A 24,849-nucleotide genomic window follows, 5' to 3' on the forward strand; every position below is an offset into this window, starting at 1 on the left:
AACTTGGTGTACAGTGAGTATATAAGTGCAACACAAGTCTGTTTTTAGTCTACCGTCACTGTTTTCAGATGGACCTATGCGCCTTCTACCAACTTATTATTTTACTCCAGCCATTATTCACCTTATTATCAAAATGAGGAAAACTATAGCAGACAAAAAGCTTTTGTGCATATGATCTTTTGTGCTTTCAGCATTTAAGATGGCTTTTGTCTACTGTGAGATGGGTATCTGCCACAAACATCACTCAGGCATTGTGAAGGGGGGATTCGTTTTCAGCACGCCTTTGTTCTATTCTTTGGCCCTAACCAAAGAGCCACGCCTGCTCCTCTACCTCGAATTGTGCAGCGAACATTCCCTTCTTTGTGGTGCGAGGTGCATGAGCTGGCTCATCTCCGCAGGCTTTCGTGGGAGATGGCTGTCACGGTGGCAGGGTGGCATTTGGTAACCCAACCTGGTTATGCACTAGGGTGGCCCTCGGCTACCAGGCCTAGAAGACCGTCGAGCATTAGGTGAATTGCGCTGAGAGGGGCAAGTCCCGCTCTGGATCTGTTCCAACTGACCTGTCCCCTTTCCCCTCTACCACGCTTCCAGCTCCACTCCTGCAAACACATCGTACGCCTGCTGCTCACACTTCTGCTCTTTGCCACTCAACGCATCATCCTTGTCAACCCCTCCTCGCCTCCCCACTGTTTTCCTCCACATCATCCCCATCATCCTCTGGCCTTTCTTTCCTCTTTGGTACCTTTCTCTCTCCCAATCGTCTCGCTTAGTCTCCAAAACACATTCTCTCAAGATGCCGCTGCTGTTGTGTCACACTGAGGGAGCCACGCCCTCAGCCTATGTGCACACTTTTATTAAATCTGTGCAGGCGCTGGGCCGCGCTGGCGGGTAATCCTACAGTAATTGTTTCCAGATTAGGGGACCCGGACCACAAAGCAGGTTTAGCCAGGCATGAAATGGCCTTCCCATGCTGCAGCGCCAGCGACCAAACCTGCCGAGGTGAGACTCACCTGGATAAAGTCCACGAACGTCCATGGGAGCAGAGAGTCCAGGTAACCGATGTCCTTCGAAAACCTGTTGAGGATTCTTCCTGGGAAACACAAAAGCACAGATTAGATGACATTAGAGTAGATACTATATAACAGAATCACACAATTGATAGCCGAATTTAGTTTTATGGTTAAAAAGATGCCAAGTGTATAATTTGTACAATCAGTCGAATGTACTAAAATTAGGTGAAAGAATGTGATGTAATGTCTATTTCTGCAGTATGAAGGAACAATTGGAGTATTTATTTTGAAATGTTAAAGATCTACCTTAAACTAGTCCTATATGACATTTGGAAGAACAAATCTAAGCAAAACAAAAAGATACATGTAGTTTTTTTCTGCACCAATAAAAAAAAACAATATTTATCTTGTTTCCATTTCCTTCTAGTCTCACCAGACTGTTGAGCAACTGTTGCCAACGTCCCCTCCAATTTAACAGAAAAGAGCTTATACACTGTGAGTGTGATATCAGAAGAAAAACACAGGCCTATCTAGATTAAACAATGAATCATTATTTGTCTGGCATTTCATAAAGACTGCCCTACTCTTTGCTGAATACACGAGGGAACCTTTTGTTTGGAAACAAAGGGGCAACAGAAGCTGCGTACCTGCCTTTATGTTCTGACTGGCAGTGTCAGTGACGTTAATTGAGTTGCCTCCAATCTGCTCAGGTGTTCATTATTTTGGCTGGTGCTCTGCAGGTGCTGTGGCAGCCCTTTATTGTGACTCTTTAAGTAACTTTGCGCCCCTGTTCTGATCCCACAGCACATAAGATTACGCTCCAGCTGTTGTCACACACTGTGTATTGCAGGGTCAGTGATAGCAAATCCCAACAGTACACGACCTAAAGGCAGGCCAGGAAGAAAGGTTTTCTCTATCTCTGTCCCTGAAGGAAGCCCTTCGACTCTCAGAGGCAGACAAAAAGTACCAGAACAGTGCCAGTATTGCCACTACTGGGACTGAACTCAAGTTAAAAGACACGGACAAGCTGTGTAGATCTGTTGTGTATAGTGTATATTCCCTGTCAAAGCACCTCCAAAATGGTGTCATAATGTTAAAGCAACCCAGCGTGACACATCACTGAGCAAACAGTAATATCTATTTGCGGAGAATGTAAATAAAGCAGCACTCACATACAGTATTTAGTGTACAACCCCCTGATAAAGTGAGACTAATCACACGTAGATGAGTTTATCAAGGCTCACAGATCGTGAAATAGGGTGGGACTTATTACGGGACAGAGAGACGGGAACGGCTAAGCGGCACAATTGGCAGAATGTGCTGGTATGGCACTCTGAAGGCGTGGCGAAGCCGTGGCACCGCTGACCAAAAAGTTGCCTCCCAGTCAGTCCTACGGAGGTGGGCCCTGTAATCACCTCTCTCCACGGCCGTAAGCAGCTTACAGCTTTATCCAAAATGCCGCTCCCGCCTAAAAACATGCATGCAGACGAGGCCGGGCTCCCCATAACAGCCATTGCATAAACCCTGCCAGAGCATTATTCCCCGCAACAATCCAGCAATGCTCCAAATCAGTACTGATTCAAAGTCAAGTGGCGTAAGCATGTTGTACACTTGGAGGCAGACTAATCTTATTCACAGTGTGAGTGCCCCTTTAGCATACAGACATCCTGAGGGGAGGGTTCATGCAAGGGGTTAGAGCTGCTACTATACTAGTGTAGAATATCGCTGCTTTAGTCCGGGAATGGGGGGAGTACTTGTCAAACTGTGTTTGCGGAAGATCCAATAATATTTTATGTAATTTTACTGTCTAAGCCACAGATGACCTACATTCATGCATATCTGACAAACAATGCCAATGAGAAAAGGATAGGTTTCTCTGGGTTACATCATACCATGGTTAGAGGGTGTTAGAGCAGAGAACATCAGTCAGCTATCAGCTGTTTGACAAGCGGCTCAGTTAACAGAGAGTTTCAGAGGGGATGAAGTAAAGACCCTTCTCTATCCTGCGCAGACTATAGAGGGGATACATTACAGTGATGCAGTTACACAAAGACATCCACTGCATGGAAATGCCTATGAGGTAAGATCGGCATGGGACAATGGCTTCAATCACTATGGGTGGTTGTCAACAATATCACCTATTGTGTAAGGAGGGGTATAGACGTTTCAGGATATCAGCAGCATTAGTATCAAACAATTTCTCATGGTTGAGGACTCCAGGGGTGATTTGCACCACTTTTTCAGGCTCAGGAAATATCAAGCCCTCCCAACTAAGGTGGCCCCTTAGGTGGAGATATTAGGTGAGCAGGGCCCCCAATCACACTTAAAGAAGTGGAACAGTGGGGTCCGGCTAGAGCGAGGCGTGTGGCAAATCGCTGTTCCCTGTAAACATCAAGATAAGGGGACGACTCAGAGCCGCTCCATGTGTGGGCCCCAGTGCAGTTGGAGGGGCCTTTCAGTCAGGCAAGTGCGATAATGAAGGAATACTGGGGAGGGGGCTGCCAAGGCTGGAGGTGGCACAGCTCACCTGCACTTCCATGAAGGGCCTCGGGGCCTGGGGCAGCCTCCCACCGCTGGCGCCTTGCTGCCAATACTAATACATTCTAAATCCATTCTCTTCGCTCTCACCGCCAGGCTCCTGCAATCTCCTCTGCTTCCCTTTCATGCAATTAAATAGTGGAAGTGCCGAGCGAGGGGGAGCCCTATCAGCCATACTGCACACACACACACGGCTCCATCTCCACATTCAATTTACACACCTCGATATCATCATCCTCTCTGCAGTACTTCTTCCACTTTGCTCTTAACACTCTTGCATCCCAGACCTGAAATACAGACATTAAAAACATTGCCTGTGTAGACACAATTAGAATCTCACATCACTGACTACAGAAGATCTAATGTTCCCTGCTTCAACAGCAACTGAGTGACACCTAGCACCAAGATGGCCCACTATGTCGATGTGAAAAGGGGGACGGTGGAGGTGTATGTGTGTGTGTGTGTGTTGACTAAAACTCCACTCCTTGACTGTGCTGATGAGCTGAAGCCCTGGCCTGCAGTCTCTGAGGGGATTAGCCCACTCAATGACACTAAATTACAGGGATCAACATCAGCTCAACACATCCACCGCTGTCTGTGCTGCTCTAACTGAATCACATTTGGATGAACAGCTGTAATAAGACTGTACATATTGCTAAAACTGAGCAACATGAATATATCAAGTCATATGAATTTATATAGCAGAGGAAAAACCAATCTGTAGTCTTATCCAAATCATATCTTCTTATCAAATAGCATTGTTATGAAATATAAAGATATTAATCACCACAACTTGGAAATCAACTATTTCCACACCGCACAAAAGATAACACATGGAGCAGAGGCATTCAGTAGCTGATACAGAAGAGCTACAATGCCTCTCCATCAATCATAATTCACCACTGCTGTACTCTATTGTTAGAAACCACATTCACAGAATAACAAATAAGACCTTTGTGCAGCGACGCTTGAAATGGTAACCTTTAACTCCGTGGACAGCTATCAAACACTAGGCCTGTTGAGCAGCAGCACACCTATCACTTACACATGTAAACAGATGTCAAATCCTTAACAACACATAGGCACACAGTTACAAATTACTCACACTTATTGCATGCGAGAAGTGGACGTGGAAGCAGTTGCTATGGAAGTGGCAGTTATTGTGTAAAATAAAAAAATAAAAAACTTTGAGACAGACGCAAAAACAATAAGAAAGAAAGAAGAGTGAGAGAAACGGCAGAACTGACAACAGCTGTCTTTGTCCTGGTGTTTTCTGTTTGGTTTTACTTCATGAAAAATACAGAGCAGGTGAAGAAAAAAAAAACACTTTGAGACAGAAGCAAAACAATAAGAAAGAACGAAGAGTGAGAGAAAAGCGGCACAACTGACAACAGCTGATTTTGTAATTCAAGTGAATGAATGAAAAATACAGAGCAGGTGAAGAAAAAAAACATGTAAATCAGTGAAGCTTATTGTTTAAAAAAAACCGTCGTGGTCATGCTTAATCTACTGTTGACTGGACAAAGGACAAAAGAAATGCACTCTCTGTGACAGTTCTCTATAAATCCAGTCAGACGCACAGTGATGTTTGCCAGCCTGGAGGCCAAACTGTAATGACTGGACTGGTCATACAATGGTTACCGATAGCAGCACAACAGCAATCAGATAGCAGTGTCTGTTAAGCCTCTCCTTTGCTGCGCTATTAAACAGATTATTACATTATTCAAAGTGTTTGTCCTCCTCCCGTGCGTAGATTACCAAGTCAAGGCACACCCAGATAAGCCTTCAGGTAGTCCAATACGTAACACAACGGCAGCAGTAAAAACAAAAGCCAAAGATTAAGACCTGTGGTGTTTGCTCCAAACACAGCTTTGCAAAGGAAAGCTTTGTCGCTGCACCCACTTCTAATGCCAGAAGAAACCGCAAGCTCCTGAACACCCTCAAATCATATTTAGACTTGTGTTACCAGCTTATTATGACTCATTATACAGATACAAGTTCCCTTCTTGTTGAGAATTCCCACCCGAGCTGATTGTGTTGTACATGCATGTCACTATGAAGAGATTAGGCTGAGTAATTATCTTCTGACAGGTGAACAATGCTCCAGAAAAATTAAAGTTATCAAAGTGGGCCACTTGACAGTTGACTTTGGATATGAATGACACATTGTACTTGTACTAACTTCCCCTTAATTAAAAGAGGTCTTCAATTGAGACCACACAATTATAGGAGAGCTAAATATTTAGCAAATGATCTAATCTTGAATTACGCTCTAATTTTCTAGTAGTTTCTATTTAAAACGGTTGTGCAAAACACCCCTGAAAAATTAAAATAAACAGCAGCCCTCCCCGAGTAAAATGCGACGTATTTGGAGTGTTTGCACACTTTTAAAATCGTGTCCATCTGCCTAATCCATTGACCCAGCAGCTACATCCTGCAAAGCTAAAAGAAATAATCGAAGATTTCTGATACAGCGCACAAGACAAATATGTCTGTATTTACACAGCTCTATAGTACAAACACAACACTGTCCAAGATCTAGTGCAAACAGTATTTATTCAATATGATTGTTTGCTTTGTGTTCGGGCTCACAATAAAAAGATAGCACTCTATTTAGTATTTTTTGAATACATTACGGCGTTATATTAAGTCGTCACTCGGCTATTTGACTGAATTGGCCTCTTGGAAACAGAGACTTTACTTCCCAGCAGCGACTTTTGTGACGCCAGTTTATTCACGGTCAGAAATGAAACCCCATAAATTCAACAAACAAAAAGCTTGTACTAAATGCAGTGCCACTATATTAGAAATGTATCAGTTCATTCTATTTATAGGTAAATTACATAAACATGTCAATAATATGACAATATGAAATATTTGAAAAGATTTTAAGATTTTTCATCTGAAAATTGTAACATTTGAAATCAGAAGTTATCATAATTATAACTTGATTATAATTATGAACTTGAACAAACTATGGAGTTATAGGGCAAGCATATTATGGATGTTTGTAAAGTCGATCAAAACATGTCAAAGTAAGTAACAGTCTGCTCTCTAGTGGTGAGATGTTAGCACAATAACTTCTACAGAAGGTCCCACTGGATGTTTACATCTCATAATCATTTCATCACTCCTGTACAACCTTGACCATGTTATAAGTAAGTTACGAGTTATCAATCATCTAAATGAGAGCTTGATGAAGAAATGAGCCACTTACCGATTGGATTGATGTCGAAAAAGTGTACAGGGGTCCGAAGGATGGCATTGAACATGTTGTTGTGAAGGGTTTGGGCCGAGCTCACCAGGACATTAAAGAAGACCAAGCTGCGAAGGAAGCCAAACACTACTGAAGTGGCTGTTAAACCTGCCAAAAGCACAGGAAAAAAAAACGATCATACCACAATGCTATCATTGTACCTGTTCCACGGTATGCATTTAAAGTTCCATCTTCCAAAGCAGATATATTCTACTTAAGTTTTGCCTTTAATTATGTTTTTTTATGTCTTGAATGTCAATCTATCTCTGTGAATACAAAGCCTGAAAGAGTGAAAAAGCTGAGAGTCACAAGGAGACAATCAGAGCAATGCAATAGCAGAGAACAAGAAAGGCGCTGCTATCTCCCTGTACAGCTGAGACCCATGTACACATACAGCGGGCCTTGAAGGCCTTGGGCCACAGCCAAAGAACTGTGGATCTGTTCATTGAATGGCTGGCGTATTCAGAGCCTCAACAGTACATGAAAAGCAATATGCGCTCAGTGGGCTTCACCTGCGTAAACACCTAGGTACAGGTCAAGGTCCAGCTGCCGAGGGAAGCTGCCATTGAGGTGCTCTGTCACATTGATGTGCTTCTGTTGAGAGGCCCTGCAAGTAAGCCACAAAAGAACCAAAAATTCACAAGGACAAATAAACACAACGAAGAAAGAACGCTGTAACATGAAGGCACAATTCAGAACACATCCCTCCTATCCTGAAGCACAAGGTCAGTTTCAACCAGTGACAGATAATGCCAAGAAAAGTAGTTTGGTTCAGTCGTCTTCTGTTAAATCATCAACCATTTCCAAGCTTAGAAAATGTCAGTTTGACTTCGAAAACCTGTTATTCTCAAGCATTCGTGTTTTTCACAGGATGTAAAATACAACAAATCTCACCAGCAAGCAAGCCACCAGTCCTGTAGGACAAATGTAATCTAAACAAGAAAAAATGACAATGTCGTAAATAAACATTTATCAACACAATTTATTACACCGTTCAATTTCGTCTAAAATGTAATTATGATAAAGATATGCGTTGTATTTTTCCAAAATTGATAGAAAACACACACCGAAATTAATTGAAGAAAATTGACTCACATGTGCTAGGGCATTGAGTAAAATGAGGACCGAGAGGACCAGGGAGTTCGCGCCTGCTCTGAAATACTTCACATACATACGCAGGCCGACGTTTCCTTCTGACCGGCTTTCCTCCTCCGTTGATTGCACCACCTACAGATAGACACTAGTGTCAATGCCAGTCTTCCAGCAACATTTCAGATCTGGCTGTAATGAACAGCAGGGTAAGGGTGAGTACCTTCTGCCCTCTAGTGGCTGGTAGACTGCAGAACAAGCCTTTTACCCACAATGAGATTGCTATGAATTTATGCTTTTTAACCAATTAAAGCCAAGTATAAGCAATTTATTGTTTCAAATATACCTACCACTGCAGGTGGCTCCACTCCCTCAATCAAAGAGTACCGAGAGGAGGAGAGGGAGGACAGAGAGGACATCGAGTTGTCAGAAAGCGTACGAGGGAAGCGGGAGACCGTCCCAGAGATGGGAGTCACACCCTGCCTCTCCTCCTCCTGGCTCTCCTCCTCCTTAAGCAGGGAGGTGAAGTCAAGTCCAGAGCCCTGCAACTCACTGTAGGTCCCGCGTGCCACCATCTGACCCTGACAATGACAGAAAAGAGGCGCTGTAAACAACACAAGAACTCACACACATTGCCACTGAAATTTCAGCATCTGTAAGTGTGATGACATCTAAACAGAAGAAGGCCCCCTGTCAATATGACCAATAAAAAGAACATGTACAGTATGTGAGATTTATTTTTTTTGCGATACATTTAAACGCTTACAGAAAGACAAATCCCACCTGACACACAAAGTCCTCAAATGTGTTCTCTACGTAATAGAATAACATCCTCATTGAGGCTTTTCACAGAATATCTTTGAATGTCTGGATGTATTGGGACACAATGGTCACCGGTAATATATGAAGAATATTAAAGTAAAAGTAATACATTTGTGTCATATCAACGGGTATTATAAATCATTTCAAGTGTTTTACCTGCGCTACAACTGGACAGTATGTAATAGGTGTTTTGTTTCGTTTCTTTGCTGATTGAAAGCTGTGGTAAAAGCTGATAATCGACATTATTATTCTACTTTATCATGATTGAAACTATTTGAATAGTAAATATTCAGAGTACTTGGAGCATAGTAACCAGCAACAAATCTTTTATTGGCTTATTTAAAACACTAAGATTTAGTTTTATTGAGCACTTTTCCTTACAAACACAAACATAAACACACACCTGCTTTAAGACAATAATTTCATCTGCAGCCTTCAGATACTGTAGTTGATGTGTAACCAGGATACGAGGCTTCTTCCTCAAAAGTCCACAAATGCACCTGAAGACAACAAACATTTCTATCCTGATTAACTGCTATGTACTTTCCATTGGATGTCTCCATGAAAAACAATCGGGAGATGTTAGAGACAAGACTTACTCTTCAAAGAGGTGCCTCCCCACCTCAGCATCCACAGCACTGAGCGGGTCATCCAGCAAGTAGATGTCTGCATCCTGATACACTGCTCTAAAAATACACACAAACGGAGGTTATCTCTGTCACTTACAAATAAAAATGTGCTTCGCTGCATCGTGATTTAGCACACCTTGCTAAGCTGACCCTTGACTTCTGTCCACCACTGAGGTTGGCCCCTCTGTCCCCGACCATCGCCAAGTCACCACCTGGCAACAGGTCCATGTCCTGAACAGGGTCCAAATGCAACCCTTACAAGTCATTCGCAAAAACGGGACTCACCACAAGCTACTTCTTCTAATACCTAGTCTACAGAGCAATACAATGCAGCGGGGCATGTGATAATCAGCAGTGATTCTCACTCTCTTGAGGGCGCAGGCTCTCAGAACTCTATCGTACTTCTTGGGGTTGAGCGCTTTGCCGAAAAGGATGTTGCTTCGAATTGTGCCAGGTAAAATCCAGGGCTGCTGAGAGCTGTATGTCAGCTCTCCTTTCACCTTGACCACACCACTTTCCTGACTCAGTTCTCCCAGGATGGCACTAAGGAGCGAGGACTGACATGCACAAACACAGAGCAAACACTAAGATTTCAGGATCAACTTTGGGAACCTTTTGGGAGACACGCTTAAAATCACTTTCCTTCCGAGAGTCAGATATGAAGATACCACTGGAAATAAGTACTGAACTGAGCCAGGAGGTAATTAGCTTAGCTTAGCTTAGCTTAGCGTTAAGTTGTTGTTCAGCAAGAAATAGCTACAGCACATAACTCCCAGTAAAGCCACACATTGTTTCCGTTTGTGCTTATGAATTATGAATTCTTGGCAAGCATTACAAATAACTATATAGAAATAGCCAGTCTTCGTTTACTTATATAGGTCATATAGAGGCATCCGTTTAAAAGTTCCTCACAGTAACTTTAAACAAAAGAATGCATTCTGCTGCCTGCATGCAAGCTAACTATCTTGCATCTAGCTGCCCTTTGGCTTTAACAAGAAATAATAGCACTACGCAGATACAAAAACAGGAATAATTTATGGTAAAATGAAGGAATCTTGCTATTTCCTGCTCATTATACCATCTATGTCTCCATTGTGTCAGTCAAATCTAATGGCCCCAGTGACATTTTATTTGGCATTCAACTGCTGGTAAAATAAGCACTAAACCTCAGCACTGACTCAACGCTATACTTCCTGTACAACTGATGACATTATATTATCAATGATTTTGACTTACCAGTGAACATGTCTCCGATTTATCATAATGTGTGTGAAGGACTATGAGACTACAAAACAGATCTGACCTTTCCAGCCCCAACAGGTCCAATTACTGCCAGAAGCTGCTCAGGCCTCACTGTGAAAGACACGTTCTGTAAAGTCGGAGCCTCTAGCATCTGAAAGAAAAGGTAAATGAACTGAAACATGTGTCATGTAGTAACTATTCACTATGTCTGTTATTGTCGGGTTTACTGACATTAACGGACCATTCTAGAGGCGCCTCACCATCTGTATAGCGACACTCTTTATCCTTACTTAGACCCTCTCGGAGGGATTTAAGGATTGTTGCACGTGAGCAATATACAGATAGAAAGGAGAGACACTTTGCCCACAATAATTCTTACCACATCCCAGTAGCATATTAAATCCTGAATCTTCACTATACAGTCCTTCTTTTCTGCCTTAGGAAGCCCCAGATGCTGAGGAGCAACTTCATCCAGCAGAAGCAAATTCTGAAAAGAAAGATCACATCCAGATTATTAGTTTCCATTGACAGTGATCAACACACACTGAGTATAAATATATTATCTGTCTGTGGTGTATTTACCTGAATCCTTCTAATGCTGATGAGAGACTCTGAGACCTTCTCTATGGCAAAGGGAAAGAAGAGCGTGATGGTGAGTCTGACCGCCCCGTAGAGGGAAACAGCCATAAACACTCTGCTAGCAGACAACTGGTTTCCAGTCAGTACGTAGATGCAGACGGTGATGAAGACGATGATCTTGCTGGCCACAAAGAAGGACGCCATGTTTAGGCCACGCAGGTAGGAGCTTTTCATGATCTTGGAGATTTCCATTCTGTACAATAACAAGACAGGTTGTCAGTAAACGCTGTTTAATGCTTCATTCACAATAATGGCAGCAAAAAAGAGCATTTGTTTTCATATGCTTGTCAATTGAAGACCAATGTGTAGGATTTAGGGCTGAACTAAGAATCATTGTGTTTTTGTTTAGAATGAGCCCTTCATGTCTACTTAGGGAGCTGGTCCTCTTCCACGGTGTCCACCATGGTGCACCGCCATGTTTCTACAGTGGCCCAGAATGGACAAACCAAACACAGGCTCATGAGAGGGCCGATAGCAATTTCACATTACCTGAAGGCCACCGTCTGTCCGACGCACTTGGACAGGGAGGGGTGAGAGAGGGACATTCAGTTGGTTGCAATCTGCAACCTCTCTGCTAGATGCGACTAAATCCTACACACTGCTCCTATTAATAACAGGACATTACAAAGACATGTTAATAGATTTTAATGAAATTTGATGAAAGGGAATGCAGGTTAGTTTATGGTGTACCTTCTGACATCATCCACCAATGCAGCAAAGGGCTTCTCCCACCCATACATCTTGATAACGCGGATCCCAGAGATGACTTCATTCATTGTACGTATTCTGTCATCTGTTAGGACTGCTGTCTCAGCCCTAAAACAAGTGACACAAATGGCAGAAATGGCACCGGTGCAACAAACAACGCAAACCTAAAAGTAGTTTTCTATATTTGATAAATCTGGCGACTGACTACAAACCTGAGACTAGAGAACAAGTGTCCGAACATAGTCTGTACTGGCATCAGGATGAAGAAGACAGCCATTCCCGCAAGGCATGATGGGCCAATCGCATACATCAACAAAAATATCACAGCGACTGCTTGTATAGGACCAATCCACAGAAAGTGCAAATATAAGGTTACCTGTAAGAAAACGATAATTCATCATGATCATTTGTCGTCTTTTGGTGGATTGATACCATGATTTTTTTACCAGAATTACCAGAAAACATGATTGTATGGTGATGTATATTGTTATCAAGATATTACTTTTGTGACAGAAGTTTTGGCAATATCACCCAGCCCTATTATTGATTGAGTCACATGTAAATATAGAATTAAAGATATAAACATGAGACACTTTCAGATAATTACCTCGTCAAATTTGTTGACATCATTGGATAAGAGGTTCACAATTTGTCCTGTGGTAGTTTTGGCAAATGCTTTGCTGTTAAGACAAAGAGCCTTTGCAGAACAAAGGTGTTAAATCAACTTATATAAACAACAGGAATAAAACATATATGGAATATGAGGATGACATATATACATACATGCGCCTCATAATGACTGACCTTCCGATAGATCATGTGGCACATGGCCACACGAATCTTCATGCCGGCTCGCTGGACGTGGTAGAAATAGAGGTGATGAAGGACGGAGAGGCTAATGGTGGTCAAGGAGATGCCTGCAGCATAGCTGTAGGCCTCATAGACCGCGGCTGTGTTGCTGGGGTCATAACTCTCAAAGAACTCAATGATCTTCCCAAGTAGCACCGGCTGAATGACTTTGATAACTTCCTGATAGAGAGAATGAGATGTATGGCAGATGTGTGGGTGTGCTGCATTAAAACAGTTTTCTGTAGACGTTTGGTTTCACTGTGACATTGCACTGTACCTCTATAAAGATGTATATTCCAATGCGTGCGTATGATTTCCAATAGCACTGAACAAGAACTTTGGCAAGTCTGGGTGGGCGCAGATCTTTTGCCGCCTGTTGAACCTCTCTGTTCCAGTACCTTTGAAAAGTGAAAAGTCAGTAATCTAAAATAATGATGCAGTGTTACTCACTATAAGGCACTGTTGCTCTACTGAATGTTTCTGGAGAAGAATACACAGGAAAAACTCAGTTTCACATATTTCGAGCAGAATAATGTGCATATTCATATATATATGAATATTTACTGAGTCAAATATTTGTAGCCCTGCATCGTAATGACAAAATAATGAGACTCCTTTTTAGGCTTTTGCAGTGGATTGAAATCTAGGTACTGTCTATTTATAGGTGGGCTTCACTTCCAAGCACATAGTGACTCTGTAACCAAACGCTCAAAGGGGGTGGTCTGTCCCCTATTTACAAAATGTCCAGGCTGAGAGGTGCCAGGCAGTGATGGGGACATCCACCCGTCTGTGGTTGGCCACTAAACACTTGGATTATGTCCCAGTGGAGAAGGAGGTCATTCCAACATGGCCACGGCTTAGTATGAGAATAAAGCTCTGATTGTTGTTTACAGGCAGTAGTTTTGAGTACGATGCCTTTGCTGAAGTCGTGAACCGGGTCTTGGAGAACGCCCAAACCTCATGCTAATGGTTGATGATCAGTTTTGTCTCATCAGTTCAGAGGCCTAGCAAGAGAACTTTAATTAAGTCTCAACTGATCACTCACTATATGATGCTGGATTGGATTCCTGTACCTCAGAAACCATTGGAGAGTCGGGGAACACTTTTCAAAACCGCTATTATGAAAGCGGATGCCAGGAACCAGCAATGAATGCTGGTAAGAACAGGGAACAATCAAGCTAAAGAGGTCTTAAAGGACATTATTTAATGTCTTACCATTGTAGCTCCTCCCCGAGTCGATGTGATGCGTCCTCTGGGAGAACTTTATACATGTCATCTTCTTCCAATTTCCTCTGGTACCCAATTCTAAACAAGGGATTCAGCCAACTGGAGAGAAAGTTACATGAAAGTAAGCTCAGTCGTTAATTAATTAATGATGGTTCACATAAACTATGAAAACCTAGTTTTAGCTCAATGAGAAAGCATGGAAATGAAAGAGATAGAAAGTTTTCAGTCTATGATTTTTACAAGAAGACAGAAATACATTGCTACTGTACATTATGGAAGTAGAACTATTGTATGAGCTGGAACATTTACATACCACAGTGATACTATGCAGTGTGGCCCTGACGACCATTTTCTAATTCACTATGAAAATTAATTGATTCACAGTTTTTGTATCTTTAATGTAGGTGCCAGAGTGCATAAAAAAAACATCAAAATAGACGAACAGAGTTTGTTTATAAGAAAGTAGGATCTGCTGTCATTTTGCAAAAGGGCAAAAGTTTAGTATCCTTGCCAAACCACTTGTTTTGTTAACAGAAGTGGAATGTTCCATTCTTCCGAATATGTTTATATATCTTACTGTTGTACACTTCCAAAACTTTATACTTCATAATTTACACAGTAATACACATATGAAGGGGTATTGATGTCTCTTTACTTTGTATTTATGTCGAGAATAGTGCTACACAACTGAAGTTATTATTATAGTAACTACTTTTACTTTACTCGTGAAACTGAATAGCACACTTTGTCATGCTCCATGCTACTCCAGAAGTAGGCTACTTTGCACTAGTCAGCCTGTTGTGATTTAAGACTACGGGGATAAATGTAAACCCAAGAGCCTGAGCTCCCTCCTCCGTGTGGGAACGGTGTGGTTTATGTTAACGCATGGACGGATGCTCAGCAGCTACCTGCTATCGCATCCAGGGGACAGCCTGCCGTTTGAATGGCCACAAACTGTCACACAGGAGAGCTCTCCATTCAATTAACGTCAAGCACGGCTGTCACTGCGGGCCGCTTTTCTTACCAGAAGAAAATCTTGGAGAGAAGATTAGCTGAAGCCGACGGATTATCCTTCGCCTCCTTCTGCAGTGGTTCCATGCCCCCCAACAGTAAAAAGCAACCTGAGGACTTTCCCTGCAGGCTATAGTGGCAGGGGGATATCGACTAAGACTCAGAGGAGTAAAACCCCGACAGAACAGCTGCTGTGAACTCCAATGTCTGTCAATATCCCACTTACAACACGCTCAGGACAGGATAACAACGCGAGACGCACCGCCGGCTTGGTTTGGCTCACTGTCAGGTGAGCCGGTCGGAGCGTAAACCCGCCCACCGCCTGGGGATTGGCTAATGGAAGTCTCCATCATTTCTCAAACTCCTTCATGTCATGAACTCTGTCCTCTTTCACCCAGACTATCATTCTAAACACAGTGCTACAGTTAAAGTAATATCATCCACACTGTATCAAAAGTAATGCAAAATGTTTATACAAAAGTACCGTGCAGGATCTACCCTAATAGTGCTTTATTTTGTATTATATTATATTATATCATTGGCTATGACACTTTTTCTATTCAAATAAAATATAATTTTTGCCTGTTTTTACAGAAAATAAGACAAAATATTTAAAGTATCTGGTAATATGAATATTTCTAAAAATGTAAAAAGTCCCCCTGTAATGTACTGGAGTAGTAGATACATTCAACATGTATTGTTTAGATTAAAATAATATTAATTATTGCTCTCAATTTTACCTGATTGATTAAATTATTAGTTTGACCTCTATTCATAAATCAAAATGTACCAAACCTTTCTTCTTTTTGATTACTCGATCTATTTCAAACAAAGCATTTCATATCTGATGAATAAGAAAAATGGAAATCTGCTTAAACATACAGATGTAAGCTGTATAAAGTTTCTTTCTACCTCTGTTAGAAGATACGTGTATTTACCCTTTCCCCTTTAACAAACTTTCACTTGTGGACCAGAGAAAGTAATCCAATTCTTAATCTGTTTTTTTTGGGGGGTTTTTCAAGGAAAGAGTAAAGTGACATCTACCAGGAATTCTTTGTCACAACCTGCAGTATGTGGCTTGCCTGCATAGCCTCAAATAAAACATAGGAACCCTATAAACTTCATATAAATTATCTTTGTTATTTGTGAATTGTGAAAATTGACATTGACTGTTCTAACACAATTTTCTGTCAAATGCACTGAATCACAATTTGTTTACCAATTACGAAACTGTAAACTTTTGATATTTATTTGTTCTCTGTAATCAACTCCACAAACTTCACATACAGTCCTAACACATTTCATGTGTATCACAAACATCACATGTAATGATAGATTTCTTTGTGTTTTTCCTATTCTGTAATGGAAAAGAAAGCAATTATAAAATACTACAAAAAGTAAACAAGTACAAGATCTGCAATCTATCTGACACGGTCTTAGTTTTATTAATGTTTTGGGTGCCATGTTCTCTTTTATAGGTTTTTAGTTTTCATAGTATCAGATCCAAACGGGCACTCTTGTGTGGGAAAGTGAACAGTGAATGTGAAAAACAACTTGCACGTTCACATATGAGCTGGTAATCATTAGTCATTCAGTTGCTAAATATTATGTACAAAAATAGATGAACCAACTGGACTTTGTCACATTGCTTCTTATTTTGAGGATTACTGATTACTCCTTTATTTTCTTTAATGTTAATATGATACTTGACCTTATTTCTGGACCAAAATGTGCATTTCAAATACTGCTTGCCAAAATGTAATGACTAACTGCCAGCTCACTTCCTTCCTATTATTTTACTTTCAGACGCATGTGTCCATCCCTCGCCACTAGAGACGCAGGCAAGATGTCCTGTCTGTAAATCATCACAATGAAACACATGTCCACAGTGTAATTTGCCCATCTGGGGCCATATTATTTCTTCTCATTTTCTTGGCTCTGTTAAAAGACAGTTTACATATCTTAAACCTTCAAATGTCAGGCTTTCAGATTCTGGCTTTTGTCAGCGGCCTGGCCGGGCTGGGTGCCACCATTGCTGCCACAGTGTCCAATGAATGGAGGGCCACCAGCCGGGCATCCTCAGTCATCACAGCGACCTGGGTGCTCCAGGGTCTGTGGAACAACTGTGCTGGAAATGCCATTGGAGCTCTGCACTGCAGACCACATCATACTATCCTTCAGCTGGAAGGTAAGCTATACTGGGGTCAGAGTATCAGGGCGACCACAAAGCAATATGTCTGTTCTCACACTGCTGCATGACGCATTTGTCTATGTTAACGGAGCGGTTGGAAACACATCTAGTGGGTGAACATAGCCTATGTGCTGATATATGGAGAGGTATTGTATGTATACTGTGCTTTACATAAAGTGTTCCTCAATATGTAATCTAAATATTCTTCAACACAGAAACAAATGTTAATCTTGGTTTCACAAGCATGCAACTGTGATGTATCAGGAACCATTAACATGCGGCCAATTTCTTTCAAATCTCAAACTCAGTAAATTCAGTGCCTATTTTTTTCTATTGTGCTAGTTACCACTTTTCAATGGGTTCAATACATGAATAAGTCTTTGAAAGTACTATTGAAGGTTACTGGAAAAGTTATGAAAAAATGTTGTGAAATACATTATTGTTAAGTGATTGTTTTGCAAAGAAATCTTTGTTAAAGGTGCATCATTAGGTATATATTGTAGAGGATACATTCTGACAGCATTTTGTTTTTGTCAATGAAAGAATGAGATTATATTAATTTAAAAAATAATCCAGACTTTTATCTTGAGAATCAGATTGTGTCCTTTTTTCTTATCTTTTACATGATCATTGATGATATAATCACAAATTGCATGTTTCGTCGACAAGTATTGTTTGAGATTTACAGAAGAAATAAAATGTATGCTAAAAAACATAAGTAAATAATTATTTTGTTTTACAGATTATGTGTTCACAGTGGCAAATGAGTAATCCTTTGTTGGAAATGTCAAACTGAGCGTGTCTGAGTCACAGCTTCGACAGAGGAAGTAAACACATACCTGTTGTTGGCAGTAATGGGCCAGTAAAGGAGAAAATAATAGTCAGACTCCATTAAATTCTAATCATGAAATCATGTGATCCCTTTCACCCATATTATATGTTGTTTTATTTACTTTATATTGAAGGGAATTTGCTCTTTGTTTGTAATCAAATATTTTTGGATATGCACAACATTTTCTAGTGTTTTGACTTCTGTGAAAATAATTTTTTGTTGTGGTTGTGATTGTAATTTCGGCCACAAGAGGCTGAAGTGCACCACTACCATATGCTCTAAATAGGACTAAAAGCCTTCATGTATTGCCCAACAGCAGATTAAAATAAATTTCTAGCCAAAAGACAAACATGACAGTAACATCACATAACTTGTCAACATACAACACATGTACCTTGTGTTTCGAGTGGATAAAGAAATTAGTAGTCCCCTGGAAGAAAATGTGAATGATTGTATTGCTATTTACAGTAGAACATGGGGTTTTGGTGTATTTCAGCCTCTCCTGGCTTGCAACAACAAATACTGACATGGCAAAACAGGTAAAAAAAAATATCCTAAAAAAACCTTTTTAACCTGTTCTGGAGTTAGAAACAAGAACGAGAAAACTATTTAGATCAGACTTTTTTCTCTCACTTTCCTCTCAGAGCTTCCGTATGAGTGAATGACACACCGTTAATAAGTTATTTAAATCCTGCTACTTCAGGTCTTTGAGGAAGTTACAGCACTCTTGTTATGCAGGTGGCAGTGCAAGGTGAAAGGGTGAAAGCGACACATTCACTGTATCCTGTCTCAAATGTCTGCTGTGGTTTCTCAAGACAGATTCGACTCTCGAGATTTGTGAAGCTTAATATTATTGTTTTGTTGAGGCTGTCAGAGAGGTGCAGGTTCACCTTTCATACATTTTGTGGTGTGGACGGACAAAATAACATGAACACCTTACGATTTACATTTGGCTCACGCCTTGTGATGCATTTTTTATTTAACCTACCCTCGAATAGGAATGACCACTAAAAACATTGTACCAGTTAATACATTAATTATGTAACACAACTCAGAATAAATACTACGTGTTTGATATGGAAGCGCATCAACTTTTAATTCAGTAAACATTTTTGTTAAAAAATTCCACTTTTAACAAAGTATTTTTCCGCTATGGTATCAATATATTTACTTATTAATCTAGTTGTTTGAGTGTTGGACTTTATGCTCCTCACAATGCCCACTGAAAATGATATGCACACACACTAACACAGAGCATTACATTATCTGTGCATGCCTACAGTTGCTATGATTTTAAACATCGTAACTGATGTCATCATGACGCTTTCTACATTCAGAACTTTCAGTCCCCATCATCTGTGACTGTAAGTCGCAGTGACGTGTACTGCATGAGGGGGTGGAAGGCGCCATAAAGACCATTGGCCACTTGTTGATGTTCAGGGCCAAACTCCTCCCTACAGAATATAACAGTCCACAACACATTAACTATCAATCGCAGCCTATCCATCGAACTTACTAGTGTAGCGCTAAGCTACATTTTCAACACTCCTCACTAGCCAGGGAACCATTAAACAAATTCAGATCTCACCAATTTAATTGGATGTCACACCGCAGTGTGGAGGAGTCCTCTCTGCAGAACAAGCAGCATGTTTCAGGAGATCGTGGCCTTTATTCTAAGCTCTTCGGGGTGGGTGCTGGTGTCTTCTACCTTGCCGACGGACTACTGGAAAGTATCTTCACTTGATGGAACAGTCATCACCACAGCTACCTACTGGTCCAATCTGTGGAAGACCTGCGTCACTGATTCAACTGGAGTCTCGAACTGCAAAGACTTTGCCTCGATGCTGGCGCTGGAGGGTCAGCTCGTTGTTCCCGTTGTTATTGGATTCTTGTTTTTTCTGCCTTTTTTGGTCAATCGTGTTGAAATGATTTCCTGTTTGTTTTTCTGTTAAAGAACACTTGTTAATGCCTGAAAGGTTTGCTGTATTTTTTCTATCTGTAGACTAGCGCTGACTCATCCTCAGTTTTGAAGTGCCTGTTAAGTGTTCAGCTCCTTCTCGGTCTAAACTTTGGAAGAAAATTCTAGTTGAAGCTCATTGCTACTCAGGACTGATAGATACCCTAAGGCCTAATTCAAGTATTCAAGGAACAACTCATTTACCTCCAAATGTGTCAATGTTTAGCCTGTGTTCTAAGAGCTTGGAAACCATAAAGGAGATTTACTCTGACCCTCAGGTGTTTTTTCCCATGACTGACTAACTTCAGGGGTTAACTTCCAAGCTACAATTTGCCACAAAATCGCATCTTAATGGGGCGTTTCATACCAAGATAGTCCCTACACTACTGCAAAGTGCCTAAAAACAATTAGGGTTAATTGTGACAAATTGTTTTTCTTGCTTTATGTGTAAAATGGTCACAAGGTCACTAACCCATTGACCTTGTGGTGTGCAGATGTGATACTACAGGGAATGCAAAACCACAGAATGGAGCCCGAGAGACTAACACTTTTTTGATTGCATATAACTTCACCTCTATTTTACATTTGCAGGCTACATTCAAGCATGCAGGGGATTGATGATTGCAGCTGTCTGTCTGGGGTTTTTTGGCTCTATATTTGCCCTTGTTGGAATGAAATGCACAAAAATTGGAGGAAGCGATAAAAACAAAGCTAGGATTGCTTGCTTTGCAGGTGTAAATTTCATTCTTAGTGGTAAGTACATTCAAATTATCTTTACAATATCTGTAATTATATGTGTGGTCTGATTACATTGACTTTTTCCTTGTTCTTCTCAGGCCTCTGCTCACTTTCAGCGTGCTCCCTCTATGCACACCGGATAACAACAGAGTTTTTTGACCCAATGTATATGGCACAGAAGTAAGAACTGTTTTATTGTTTCAGAGAGTATTTATACCCTATTCAGAAAATGATCATCATCAACAAGTATTGGTCTTTGTCTGTAGGTATGAACTGGGAGCTGCTCTCTTTATCGGCTGGTCAGGTTCTGTCCTCTGCATCGTTGGAGGCAGCATGCTCTGCTTCTCCATCTCAGGTTCCAAAAGGTGCTTTGAGTAACACATACTACGTTTCTATACGGTAGATACACGAATGACCCGGTTCTGTTGAAACATAATTTAATTTATGAAGACGAATCTCTGTTCTGTCTCTTTCCAGCCACAGTCAGACAAACTATATCTACAACGGTGCTGCCTCACATTCTCATATCTCCTCCTACCCGAGAGGGACGGCAAAGCCTGTAAACCAGAGGCCGCCTCCAGAGTACAGCAACTCCTCCAGGACGCAGCACTTTGATAAGAATGCATATGTGTGAGGGATGTGAATAAACACTTTTAGTTGATGCCAATCGTGAGTCTTAAAAGAGGTACTGTACAATGTGTTACTGTTAATATGTGGCTCATCGGGAAGTCAATTTAGAATATCTAAATGTTCCTTCCAGGGGTCTGAATTTAAATTGTATGATGCAGTTTACTCTCTGATGTTCGGGATTTCTATTTGCTATACAGCAGACAGCTTCTGTATTTGGCAGTTGTACATATTACTTTGCCTTGAATTTCAGGATTATGTATGTATTATGATTAAACAACTAAATCAAAAACATATGTAGGGTCAAGAATGGGCCTCTCTAATCAAATCCTTTGCATATACTTTTCTATTTATATTTGATGTTTGTGGCAATTAAGTGTGCAATATTTGACAAGATATTTCCTTCGTTGTTTTTATCTTTGACTGTACGTAACCTGCACATGTTGTTCATCTGTAATCACAATATTTAAAACGGAATCCAACACAGATTCTCTTGTTTTCCATTATATAGGCATTAACTATGATTTTAATAAACAAACTTGAAGAGGGTCAGAAAAGGTCTGGATTTTGTAATTTATTGAAATGTGTGGCTAATGATGAGAAGGCTATGTTTTTTGGAAGAGTATATGAGTAGAAATAAAATATAAAAGAAAGAATTGAGTTTCAGCGTACCATTTTTCTTTGTTTTCTTGTTTAATCAACAGATTATATCTCCTCATCAGTGATCACATCATGTCAGCAGAGGGCAGCAGTTTTGCATTCTGTGTTACATTCTCTTAAGAAGATCCGTGAGAGTCGACCATTTTATCCGAATGATGTGTTTGACAAAAAGAATCAATCGTTTTGAGGTGGTTACAAGCATGATCTTTCCTACCACAAACACATATTAAATGTATGCTGCATACGAATAGATGCATAAAAAGGGACTTAAACCTGAAAAAAGTAGCTCGAGTTGGAGGAAATGATCACAAGTGGGTGGCACACTCCAAAAAGTTTACAGTAAACATCTCACACAATCATACAGAGCCCTCATCAACACTAATGGCACATGACACAGACACAATGTCCTCCTGTCCTGAAACAGGAAACGACTCATGCTTAACGCAGACCAGACGTTTGCCGTGTTTAGAGCTTCTACCCAACTGAGTGGACCCTACCTGGGTTCATTTAGTGATTTCCAAAATGAACAAACGTCTGATCCAAGTACTTGGCTTCTTGATTTCATCACTGGGATGGCTGTTTGTGCTGTGCACCATGGCCATGGACTTTTGGAGGATCACGCAATTAGGAGGACAAGGGGGCTCCTTTATCATCAAAGTGGCCTGGTACTGGTCCAATTTATGGAAGGATTGTTTCACCGATTCCACAGCCGTCACCAACTGTAGAGACTTCCCTGTGCTTTGGAGTGTCACACGTGAGTATTTCACTTTGAATTGATAGACAGATTGGCAGACCTGTAATTCAACAGGGGGAGCATGGCACAGTTATGGATGAGTGTTCACAGTGGCACTTAGTTCACACCAGCGCTTAAAGTGAGACTGTTATGAAACAAGAACTAACTTTATAACATATTTTTCCTGAATATGAAAAGTTGAATTCATAAGCAATAACTTGCTAGTTTACTTCGGGATTCTTCTCTACCTGCGCTATTGTCGCCCGACCTTTTAGCATATAACATTATCCCATTATTGACGCTTCTTGTAGCCACAGTGTCCGCTGTTGAGAAAAAAGTCACATAGACTTACTTTAAGGTGCTGAGGCCAACACGATAAAGTGAACATTTCTTTGTTTCAGTTTTGTCGGAAAGTTGTCTAGTCAATATTATGGACATTTTTGAAGGCAAAACCTGTAATAAAATCCTAAAAGATGATTGTATGAATATGTAGTCTTATGAATTCTGTGCATGTAACAAACTACCATTAGACAGCAGAGTTTCATTTGTCCCAGTGAAACCTTCAAATATTGTGAGATTAAGAATACAACTAATACAATACTGACTTTGACAGAAAACCCCATAGCTAAAATCAAAGAATTGTCATTTAACATTCAGTTTTGTGGGAATTTTTGGGTCACTTCAAGTCACATTTTAAGAGGAAATGTAAACTCAATCTAAGTGCTTAGGTACAATTTATGTGCATACTAAGATTTAACATTCTGAATGAAAAGAAAAGTGTGAAGTCCTGTTCAGCGGGTGGAGCAAGGCATAGCAATGGATGAGGGCTGTCAATGACATTTAGTTTACTCCAGAGGTTAAGATGAGCACACAATACAATTTAAGTAGTAAGTAAGTACAAGTTAAATAATTGTAACAACTTTGTCAGAAAGGTGTTAATTCAACTCACTATGGTCATTTTTGGTAAAGTTTGAATTTAAGGTGCAACGAATATTTTGTCATCCCAGCTTCAAAAATAATCTCAGCAAAACTGAGAAAACTATTATAAGCATAAGCAGTATTTCATTGTCTAGTGAATAAAAGGAGCTTCGGCATCCTCCATTTCATACTCACATTAGAGTCTTTTCTGTCTGAGAGAACTGTTGAATACTTTGCCTGAACTCTTTCTTTCTGCTTCTTACAGCTTTTGTCCAGGCAGTACGAGGATTGCTAATGTGCGGTTTAACTCTTGGTTTTTTTGGTGTTGTATTTTGTTTTTTTGGGATGGAGTGCACTTACATCGGTGGAGCTGAGAAAACCAAGGACAAACTGCTTTTTGCCGGAGCAGTGTTTCATATTGCTGGCAGTGAGTACACAACAAACACGCTTGTCTCTGTAAATTACAGAAATGTTTTGCCCTCATTATTTCTTGATTTCAACAAAACCTCTGCATGCAGGTGTGTCAGATATTTCCGCCTACTGCTTATACATCAACAGGGTTGCCAGAACAACCTTTGCGCAGAGTGTAGGGCCGGGAGTCTTACGGTACCTTTTCTGTCTACATCACAATATAATATTATGAAAAATCTGAAGTATTTAAAGTATGTATAATTTAGACTCTGTGTCTTACATTTAACTAATTCCAGGTATGACCTGGGAACTCCCATATTTCTAGGATTGGCGGGATGTTTTTTCATCCTTCTAGGGGCTATGTTTTACGCTGTGACCGTCTACCGGGTAATTGTCCCAGAAAGGTATTTAAATTCATCCATCTTCACTTTTTTTTTCCTTTGTCTTCTGAGTTCATTCCACATTATGAACATGTACATGTTTTGGTCTTACAGTAAAGTGGTATATGCCTATGGAGGAGGCACGTACATGGCCCCTCGCTCCAGAGAAAGAACCCTGTACACCGGATACTACAGACCCCCCAGGCAGTATGGCTCTTATTTGGGCTCAGATCCATCCAACAGCTCCAAGATCTCAAAGCTCTCTCAGACAACGCGCACGAAAATCTCAGAAAGAGATGCATTTGTGTAGTTGCACAAAGCTTTTTTTTTTATGTATAGTTTCACTAACAATCAGAATATTGCATACTGTAGATAGAATGAA

General features: G+C 40.7%; 3 protein-coding genes across 3 annotated transcripts in view; 2 read left to right on the plus strand and 1 right to left on the minus strand.

Annotated features, from left to right (window-relative positions):
* Window positions 1-15,127, minus strand: part of LOC306703711 (ATP-binding cassette sub-family C member 4-like) — a 35,928-nt gene extending 20,801 nt beyond the window's left edge. Inside the window, exons 1-20 of the mRNA XM_079169765.1 lie at window positions 15,034-15,127; window positions 13,998-14,108; window positions 13,060-13,180; window positions 12,738-12,962; window positions 12,541-12,630; window positions 12,146-12,309; window positions 11,916-12,041; window positions 11,169-11,418; window positions 10,966-11,073; window positions 10,648-10,737; window positions 9,710-9,901; window positions 9,481-9,575; window positions 9,315-9,401; window positions 9,119-9,215; window positions 8,244-8,474; window positions 7,900-8,031; window positions 7,699-7,736; window positions 7,317-7,411; window positions 6,766-6,912; window positions 1,011-1,090 (exon numbers count right to left, since the gene is read on the minus strand). Of these exons, the coding sequence (XP_079025891.1) occupies window positions 1,011-1,090; window positions 6,766-6,912; window positions 7,317-7,411; window positions 7,699-7,736; window positions 7,900-8,031; window positions 8,244-8,474; window positions 9,119-9,215; window positions 9,315-9,401; window positions 9,481-9,575; window positions 9,710-9,901; window positions 10,648-10,737; window positions 10,966-11,073; window positions 11,169-11,418; window positions 11,916-12,041; window positions 12,146-12,309; window positions 12,541-12,630; window positions 12,738-12,962; window positions 13,060-13,180; window positions 13,998-14,108; window positions 15,034-15,107 (2,553 nt within the window). The 5' untranslated portion in view covers window positions 15,108-15,127. The remainder of the gene's footprint in view (window positions 1-1,010; window positions 1,091-6,765; window positions 6,913-7,316; window positions 7,412-7,698; window positions 7,737-7,899; window positions 8,032-8,243; window positions 8,475-9,118; window positions 9,216-9,314; window positions 9,402-9,480; window positions 9,576-9,709; window positions 9,902-10,647; window positions 10,738-10,965; window positions 11,074-11,168; window positions 11,419-11,915; window positions 12,042-12,145; window positions 12,310-12,540; window positions 12,631-12,737; window positions 12,963-13,059; window positions 13,181-13,997; window positions 14,109-15,033) is intronic.
* Window positions 15,128-17,074: 1,947 nt separating this feature from the next.
* LOC306703795 (claudin-10-like) lies at window positions 17,075-21,372 on the plus strand (the record flags this gene model as incomplete). The annotated part of the gene is made up of 6 exons (XM_079169867.1): window positions 17,075-17,208; window positions 19,689-19,900; window positions 20,592-20,753; window positions 20,837-20,918; window positions 21,005-21,103; window positions 21,216-21,372. The coding sequence occupies 6 exons, from the start codon at window positions 17,075-17,077 to the stop codon at window positions 21,370-21,372; spliced, it is 846 nt and encodes a 281-aa protein (XP_079025993.1).
* A 1,175-nt stretch (window positions 21,373-22,547) lies between these two features.
* LOC306704169 (claudin-10-like) lies at window positions 22,548-24,849 on the plus strand (the record flags this gene model as incomplete). The annotated part of the gene is made up of 5 exons (XM_079170399.1): window positions 22,548-22,779; window positions 23,942-24,103; window positions 24,195-24,282; window positions 24,384-24,491; window positions 24,582-24,849. 5 exons carry the CDS (start codon window positions 22,548-22,550, stop codon window positions 24,775-24,777), a joined length of 786 nt encoding a protein of 261 aa, XP_079026525.1. The 3' UTR covers window positions 24,778-24,849.

The sequence above is a fragment of the Pholis gunnellus genome (assembly GCF_910591455.1).
Source record: "Pholis gunnellus genome assembly, chromosome: 12".
Classification (NCBI taxonomy): domain Eukaryota; kingdom Metazoa; phylum Chordata; class Actinopteri; order Perciformes; family Pholidae; genus Pholis; species Pholis gunnellus.